This window comes from Crassostrea angulata, chromosome 8, assembly GCF_025612915.1.
Source record: "Crassostrea angulata isolate pt1a10 chromosome 8, ASM2561291v2, whole genome shotgun sequence".
In the NCBI taxonomy this organism is placed as follows: Eukaryota; Metazoa; Mollusca; class Bivalvia; order Ostreida; family Ostreidae; genus Magallana; species Magallana angulata.
The window spans coordinates 13,317,847-13,327,451 of record NC_069118.1 but is presented as its reverse complement, the minus strand read 5'-3'; the positions used below and the strand labels follow the sequence as shown (position 1 = coordinate 13,327,451).

The 9,605-nt window shown below is 32.1% G+C and overlaps 1 protein-coding gene across 4 annotated transcripts in view; it reads right to left on the bottom strand.

Annotated features, from left to right (window-relative positions):
• Nucleotides 1-3,424: 3,424 nt before the first annotated feature.
• Nucleotides 3,425-9,605, bottom strand: part of LOC128158290 (serine/threonine-protein kinase TBK1-like) — a 35,985-nt gene continuing 29,804 nt past the window's right edge. For all 4 annotated transcript variants that reach the window (XM_052821063.1, XM_052821064.1, XM_052821065.1 and 1 more), the window contains 8 exons: nucleotides 8,640-8,883; nucleotides 7,621-7,736; nucleotides 7,186-7,302; nucleotides 6,913-7,014; nucleotides 6,728-6,824; nucleotides 6,166-6,395; nucleotides 5,294-5,389; nucleotides 3,425-4,968 (listed from right to left, as the gene is read on the bottom strand). In XM_052821063.1, coding sequence (XP_052677023.1) covers nucleotides 4,884-4,968; nucleotides 5,294-5,389; nucleotides 6,166-6,395; nucleotides 6,728-6,824; nucleotides 6,913-7,014; nucleotides 7,186-7,302; nucleotides 7,621-7,736; nucleotides 8,640-8,883 — 1,087 coding nt within the window. In that variant the 3' untranslated portion in view covers nucleotides 3,425-4,883. The remainder of the gene's footprint in view (nucleotides 4,969-5,293; nucleotides 5,390-6,165; nucleotides 6,396-6,727; nucleotides 6,825-6,912; nucleotides 7,015-7,185; nucleotides 7,303-7,620; nucleotides 7,737-8,639; nucleotides 8,884-9,605) is intronic.

Here is a 9,605-nt window from a genome sequence, read left to right as displayed (position 1 = left end):
TATTTAAGTGTATAACAATATCTTTCAGGGTATTAGTCTAGTTATACAGAATTATTAACATTCGAAGTATGACTGACATATATTTACGTTTCGTGCCTGATTAACCTACTTTTGTTTTGTGGAAAGTATGGAAAGACCTTCGGTATATAATAATGCTTATTCGTGTTTATGCATATGTACACGCATTTGAATTTGCAATATCGATCTTTCTGAAGATACGAATTCCGAATGTTTACTCTTGCTGTTCAAAGCATGTTTTATTAATTTGCATACGTGAAAAAATAAGTGTTATTCTTAAATACTCAAATAAAACATCGAGTTTTTAAAATTCAAAATAATTATGTCAGAGATAGAAGTCGAATCTATACTTATAGGTTAAGGCATTTTGCAAATAAACTACAAAATGCCTGCATCAGAGTACTTGCTTACACCTTTGGTATTTCAACACGTCACATGTGTGATGATGTCCGTAAGGTATAATTGAATTTTAACTGACAAGTTATTATTGAAAAATTAATCAAAAACCTTAACTTTCATTCTCGATAAAAACAAGCCCAAAATAGCGAAAATGAGAGTACTGTAAGGTGATGGACACGCTTTGGCGGATCCAAGTCGATGGGAGTTATCATTAAAATATATCCTTGCTGTGAAATAATATTGAATGATTACATAAACACTGAATATATTTCTTAGGAACTTACTTGGATTATACATAGACGTTAAAATTTGACAAATGCTGAAGGAACAAGTGCCTGTATAAAAGAAACATATCACGATCAAACTTATAATTTAGACTGTCAGCGAGTTAATTAATTTGTTGCGTCTTGCATGTTTTGCGAAATGAAAGGGACTCAAAAACGATTTGAGCTAAAATATTTTTTAAAAAAATTTTCATTTTAATGTCTAGAAATGTCAATATGGATCTGTTTAATGCTTTGTCAAATTTGAAAGTCACATTTAGATTTTAGTGAATCATTCAAACTACACAAATAAAACATTTTATACCAAAAAAAATTAAAAAAAATAAAATTTTCATCTCAAATCAAGTCAAAGTCCCTTTAAGGATGACGTTTACTCAGAATATAAAAAAATTCCACTGATGATAATGAAAAACCTATGGTGTGTTATAGACCTTACATGGTAGTGTTATTCTTCACTTTCAAAAAAGTAGGTCAATGACTTACTTTTTGAGTTAATGGCCATTGAATATTTTTTGAAAATTTAAGAAAAATGCATAAAAAATTTACCCTATGATTAAGATTTTCTTAAATGTGAAAATAATACAAATTGCTTAACTCTTTAACAAATGAAATACAGTTTATGAATGGTAGTGACATTAAATGGATGCAAGGCATTAAGTTTTCAATCACAATTTTTATAGATATTCTAGTCCGAATTTCCTCTATCAGTTTTCAAATTACTACCCATTTTTGATTCAATATATCTAAAAACTGAATGATGATAATGCTAAAACATTTATAGTATTAAACTAAGTATATTGACCTCTCTCTGCTGGCATAAAATTTATATGAGGTCAATGATCAAAATTTTGAGATATGGTGTCTTTTATCATATTCAAGCATTCTCAATATTTTTGTTGTGTGTGCTATACGGTTATCTAAACGAAAAAGCAAGATAAAACCAACAGAAAATATGCAAAATTATGTTGACTAACAAATAAAATCTTAACTTTAAATATTATAGTACTACCAAAAATATTTCAGTGGAAAACAAAATCTGAAAAATTTAGTCCGAATTTCCTCTGTTTTGCTAAAAGTCAGACTTTGTTAAAGCCTAATTCCATAACTTAGTAAAAATATCGATTGTTATATCAATAATAATTCATTTCATAAATACTTTTTGTATTTAAAACAAATTTTACTCATGAAATTGAACTTTTTAACAATCCGGATTTGAGAACTCAAACCCTGAGTAAACAACATCCTTAAAGCATGCAGACGTAAGAACTACTTTCATAAAATACCTTGGGAAACTTTTCATTCTCTAAATATACCGCGCCAATTATTACATTTGTATCTTTAAAAATATTTATAAAAAGTAATTAATGTAAGAGGATACCTAAATCTAATTAAGACAGTCGTCCCACAATCTTATTGTTAAATTTGTTTATTGTCAATACATATACATGTACATGTACACCTGTGTCTGCTTTAACTAAAGTTAGAATAAATATTAACTGATAAAATTTATCTACGTATTTTAACTTGATGAAATGGAGTTGATCTTACCGTGTGACCAGTTTTTTTCTTTCTTTATTTTCCGTGTCTAAAATTGTGTTCGTTTTAAATATAAAAAAAAAAGTTTAAAAATAAGATACATGTAATGCTTCTAGAAAAAATGGAGACATTCGTACTTTTAAATTTGAAGTACATGACTGTACTCCTGAATATAATTATAAAAATTAAAGGGAAAACGAACACATCATTGGAAGCTTTGAGACAAACTAGTACAATTTGCAAATCAAGTCATTTTATCAAATCTAACAGAGTTCGCATCCATTACTGATTTAACTCATTCTTTGTTTGCACCGTCATTTTAGCTGTATATAGGAATGGCAAAATAAATGAAGCTTATTGAGTATAAATGATTGAGTACAAGTATGAAGTATGACATCATGGAGATCCCCCACTTTCTCTTTTTAGTATTTACCATCAAATGTACAGTGATGATGATGTACTTGCATTCTACTTAAGATGGATACTGGAAGCATACAATATATTTACAGACAATTAAGGAGGTTGGGTACAGGGTGATTAAATCAACCATCTGACCCCGGGGCCATATAACCTAGACGAGCTCACTTCTGATCTCAGTCTCACTTTTCTATACTATATGTTCCTTTTGTTAAAGTGAGACTGAGATCAAAGGTGGGCTCGTCTAACTTTTTTTGGCTCCGGGGCCTTAATCTTTTATGTATATGATATTTTGACAGAGTTGTTTGTCTAAGGAGGTAGATATAGCCTCAATATGGCCACGGCCATCCGTCCCTCTTAAAAGACAATGTCAAGAGATTAGATCCAAGTACATTATCCCTAAATAAAGCATGATGAAACATTTTTTGAACAGAGTTTTTAATTATAAAAACACGTCACTGGGTGCTCAATCAACACTTAATAGTGGAAAATACTGGACTAAATTGAATAGTACTGGCACTAAATCATTTACATCCAGTTTTGATGAGGAACTATTCCATAATTTAGGGAAGTTATTCCTAGCATACTGGCATAAACCAAGCATGGTATCGCTTATCATATCTTTAAATATAATACATGTATGCAATTCTCTACCAGACCAAAAAATTGGTATTTGTACTTTTGTTTCAATTCTTTTGGTGCAAAAAAGCAACAAATAGCAATATTTGAAGAACAGTCCAGATAAAAAATAAACAAAACCTTAAACAATATTAAACAGTTAACAGATACATTTATTATTTATAATCAAGTTTTCAATGTAAATGTATAAAAAAAATTAGTAGGGAAAGATGAACACAGGCACCATAGCACCATCCATAACATATACGATACAAACAGCTTAAATATGAACCTAACAAAAGGTTATTAAACACAATACTGATATTGTGCAACAGAAATTGTTTTCCTTCTTATTTCCCAATCTAAATGTAAAAATATTTCTTGGATATTATTCTTCGAAAACTCCAAAGATGGCATATTTTTATAACTTGATATTCATATAATGTTTACTGAAAGATAAGACAACCCCACTTCAATTATATTCAATAGGGATCAGTCTTTTCAGAATAATCAGTGCAATTACCAAATCTTGCATTTACTTTTTCACATGCTACTGAAATTTGGGAAATTTCAAATTCTAAATAACATGTATGGATAGGTGGATGAATTGCAAAAATGTTTAAGATATTTTGGCTTCATTTAGTGCACTTCAAATGAAAACAAACACCACAAAAAAACACAGAAAATATACAGAGAAACAAACAAAGTTGTTTTAATGCCCAAAAATTGTAAAAACATATCCCCATTTCCTGAGTTTGTGTATTAAAAAATCATAATACATGTACAAACACATCTGATCAACTCATATTCCTCTCTTTATAAGATATTCAATTTAAACATTAAATTTTTATTTTCACTTAGCAACTATATATTTTCATTTTTATCCTCTATTAACCAGATACACCATCTTGTTGCATTTTAAAGGTCTGAGTGTTATGTTCACCTCTTAATATCTCTTTCTACTGGAGACATAGATCAAGTGAAAGGCTGTACATGTACTACATTTACACAGTAGAAAGGTAGCCATTAGAGTCCATTACACTGCACCTAGTAACTTTGCAACCAAATAATAGCACAGATCCAATATTAAACCTGTACTTTCCAAGTAAATTAAGTGTACCATACTTGTTTGTAAAATAACAGTCACAAACTATTGACTAGGAAAATACAAAAATTAATATCAAGGAATTTATCTTTAAAAAAATAATCTTAAAAAATGTAAAACAATTGGTGAAAATAATAAGATCTTCCTAATCTTGGAGCATTATTTCTTAATTTTCCACATTGCTGATTTTCTGATCAACTAAAACCATGAAGTTACAAGGCATAGGAATATAAAGCAAGCAGCCCACCAACACATTTATATTTTAAAAACATCTCTCCACTTCTGTCAGAGATTTCTCATCAGTTGCTCCAACCGATCTTTGACTGATGATAGTGAGGTGTTGAATCATGGAGGTAGTAAAAGTGTCTTTCTGTGATTTCTAGGGTGCATTCCAACTGGGATCAATATCTAAGTGAACTGACAACAAACAGCAAGCTACTGTGGTGGTATGAACAAGTTCACTGATTACAGGGAAACAGTGCTCAGGTCTCCGTTTTTTTTAATCGTCAACCATTGGCGCCCCCTTCCCATGTTGCCCCACCCCTGTCAGCTGATGCTGCAAACAGGTCAGGAGACAGTGTCTCTTGTACACTGCAAAAAAAAAAAAGTTTATAATGTACAGCAAGAAAGCTAAACTTTGAAAAAATGTCTTGTAAACCAAGCTAACTTTTAGTAAGTACTAACAGATACTGTATGCAACTTGTTGATAAAAGTGATAAATTTTTGGAATAACCATTCACATAGTTAATTGACTTCTATGTCTCTGAGGATTTAAAAAGGAGCTTTTTCTTTTTAAAAAACATGAAATTGGAATTTATTTGAAGAAAGTAAATTAATGTACTTTGGTGCATTTACATATCACATCATCTTATTCTTCATCATCATCATCATCAATCTCTAAATTAATCTTAATTACCCAAACTTCAACATCCTATCATTTTCCTCCACACTTTTTTGGTTTTTCTCCACCTGCTCTTTAACTTCAAAGCTTTCTGTGTTCAACTTTGTAAACCTAATAAATAAAACAAAACATTCCTGTTTAATCTCATTCACTAAGAGATACACCACTGTCAGTACTTTGATTTATACATTAAGTTATAAATTTAGCATACTTTTACATGTTTGTACATTTGTACCACTCTTGATACTGATTTAAGGAAACACAAATTAAGATAAATTATTACACAAATTATATTACAAAATGCAGTTATGCTAAAGGCATACACAAAATATTGATTTATTTCTGATAGTGATGATAATTCGCATTTTCTTATCGATATTTGTTCTCTTAATAAATTTTGTATACATTTTTTATGTGTGCCTTTTATGTTAATATTTTAATAAATAAACATCATGTTAACCTGTATATAAGTTTTTAATTGTATTACATACACAATACATGTATATTTTAAATATGACATGTATCAAAATGATGTTTCAACCGTCTCCAATATACAATGACCCACACACCTGTAAAATACATAGGATAAACTTCTGTCAATCAGTCAACTGAAAAGTCTGCAAATGTGACTGAATTATAGTTTCTGTAGTCACATTTCAATTACCTTTCAGTCACATTTCAGTTAAGTGAAAGGTCTGCAAATGTGACTGAATTATAGTTTCTGTAGTCACATTTCAATTACCTTTCAGTCACATTTCAGTTAAGTGAAAGGTCTGCAAATGTGACTGTATTATAATTTCTGTAGTCACCTTTCAGTTACCTTTCAGTCACATTTCAGTTGACTGAATGACAAGGCTGCATTGCACAGCATCTATAACACACTTTACCTCTGTGTCAATTCATCTCCCAGTCTGCTAGTCGATGCTGTGCTACTGGCGGCCATACTGGATGCAAGACCGCTGTCTCTGAGCATTGGGGGTACCTCTTGGCGGTTAGGGGAGGAGGGCGTGGTCCTTAACTGGACTTGTAGGGGGACAGGGAGAGAGAATCCTCTCTTGATGTGTGTCCTTACCCCTTCCTTAGCCTGCTCAGCCAAAGATAAACACTCCTTATCCATCTGAAAGGAAACAGAAATTTTCATTTAAAGAAGCTTAAAATAGACATTTATGAATGTAATGTGATGTGTGTATAATCATGACAATAAACTGTTAATCAACCTTTATAACTGTGTGAGAAAATATGGAGTTTTTCACCTTTATTTTTCTTGCTGTCTCTAGTCTTAATATACACATTAGATGTTGCATGTAGTTATAAAGGCATATAGTCACAAAAGTTAGTAGTCAAGACTCAAGAATTAGTTTAGTATGTGTCAGTGGTAAATGGCAGATAGAGGCCAATTTGAAGACTATTTATCAAACTCTGCTATACAACTATGCTATGATAACTTACCTTATCAATGCGGTTACTGAGTTTCTCCAGGCAATCGTTGACCGAGGAAATGTTCTGCTCAACTTTCTTTGTTCTCTGGACATTCTTCAAGAGTAATCTAAGAGAGAAAACTGCTGAGTTAGGTTTGAGCATGACAATGTGGACACTCATCTGGGAGTTACTCCTCTTTGATCATTAAGACTTACCCAATCTGTTTTCCTACTACACTATAGGATCTCATTAGATTCCTTAAACAGTGGCCTTGTAACAAAGAAACCAACTGTACACAGAGATCTTGTATCCTCATCCTGCAAAATATAGGTCAAATTAAAGCAACACATAATGTGTTAATATCAGATGAATGGAATCATTGCACGTACAATAAAAACTTAAAATTGTTGTCTGTATGTGCTACTGTGCTGTGCTCTGCTGAGCAGAGTTATATATGCTGAGCTATGCTGTGCTGTGCCAGTTCATACCTGTCGGACACATGGACATACTCCAGCTCTGGACACAACGTCCTCTGTTTCCTGTCCTTAGAGAAGGCTGAAGAAATCTCCTGGATCTTGCTGCACAGGTGCTCAGCTTTCTGAGAGCTGTCATGTAATTAACAAATGAACAGAAAATAGTGACTAGGGACTAATGATGTCATGGTGGCATGTTGGAATGAAATAACCTTGACCTCACCCAAAACCATTCGCTGACCTTGTGTAGTTTTAAATGAAAAAGAGGTTGACATGTTCTGTTTTTTTTTTTTTTCATTTTGAAAGAAGAACAAAATTAAGAAATTCTACTCAAGATATTTTTATTGCTAAAGGTTGTATGGAGGTTATATTTATGAAAATATTATATATACCGGTACATTATGTATATGAGAGAAAATTAACAGAGGTCTCTAAACATCTGATACACACCAGTTATCTTCTTCTAAGCAGCCCACACAGTGACTGATGGCCTCTTTCTCCTGTTCATAGATCTTGTTCATCAGGACCTCCATGTAGACCTTGCATTCCTCTGAGCGATTTTCTGCCTACAATTGTCCAATGTATTATCTACAGAAATACTTTACTAATTTAAGCTTGACACCAAATTTTAACATCTTCATTTATAGCGAAGTCCGAGGGACCAATGGATTTACTTTGTTATATTTGTAACACGTCATATTCGTATAACGAATATGTAATAATAACTATAGGCAATTCACTACATACATGTATTCTTTCACCAGACTTTAATTTTTGTTAATTAAGGCTTAAAATAAAAAAACATTACTTTGATACCTTTAATAATCGGATTGTGAATTGAAAAATTTATTTGAAAATAAATTCATTCAAAATATTTTATTAAATGGTAGTGCAAACTTTTTTAACTGTAAAGAAATTTGTTATAAAAGTGTAAAATTTTGTTATTATTCACCTCTATGGACTCCATATAAGTTCGCTACATCAGTAAACTCATTATATCTTAATTCATTATAGCGTAAAATTTTCCAAAGATTTGTTAAGAATTTTACCGTGGACTCAAAAAAACTTCGCTATATCCAAGAATTTGTTATATCTGTGTTCGTAATAAAGGAGTTTTACTGTAGTGTACTCTGTATTTGTTTATCCCTTCTCTCTAGAGTAATACTGTCACTTACTATATATGAACTGTACCTTCAGCACCCCTCTAGAGCTGTTGTCATACACTATCCATTGTACATATATTTTGTAGAGTTACAGTCGTACACTATTTACATGAAGCATATATTAGCACTTATCTTGGATGACTGGTCATACATCTTTGCATATTCTGCACATATCTAGAGTTAATGTTAGTTTAGTATCACTCTAGGTCTACTGTCAGACACTTTGTACTACATTTTCAGAGCCTCTCTATAGTTTTGGTTGGACTCAAAGTATCAAATTCTGTCACATCTTATTTTTTTCTTTACCTTTTTGAGCACCTCTCTGGGGTTACAGTCAGACACTATGAACTGTATTCTCTCGTATCGGTCCCTCACAACCGCCGCCATGTCCGGGTTTTCCCTCAGCAGTGGTAGGAGGACCTCGAGGTACCCTATGAATGAGGCGTAGATTCCGTAGAACATGTTCTGTCTCTTACTGTGTTCCTCCAGCAGCTTCTTCATGTCTGGAATTGTGTTGTTGATGTGACTAGTCAGGCGGAAAATGTAATCTCTGAAAGACAGGGATAGAAGGTTGAGGCTTAATAAGAAATGTAATGTTTAAAAGAAAGGCATCAAAGGTCAAGGCTAAATCAGATATGTAATTTCTGAAAGACAGGGATCAAGGCTTAGTTAATTAGAAATGAAATCTTTAGTATCTGAATGATAAGTATCAAAGGTCAACGCTTAATAAGAAATGAAATCTTTGAAAGACAGGGATCAATGGACAAGGTTAAATTTGATATGTAATCTCTGAAAAGGTGGTATCAAAGGTCAAAGTGAAATAAAAATAAAATCTATGAAAGACAGGCATTAAAGGGTGAGGTTATTTAGGAAGTGTAATCTCTGAAAGACAGCCATCAAAGGCCAAGATAAATAAGAAATGTAATCTCTGAGAGATAGGCATCAAAAGTCAAGATTACAACAGAGCATTAATAGTCAAAATAAAATCATCTTTATAGTGTCATACATAAAATATCCGGACTATGTATTAGAATAGAACCTGAGCAAAAAGACTTTCAAATTTCAATGTGTTAAACATCGTGCCCCTTTTGTAACAGGATTATTTCGGAGCCATTGATATCACATATTGAGCATTGCAGTTCATACGTGTAAACCTACTATTCCCACATCAAACTTTGAACCCCTTGTCAAGCCGAAGAATTGTCCAGGGGGCACAGTCTAATACCATATTATAACATTTGAGTTTTTGAGAATATTTTTAAAAAATTCCTA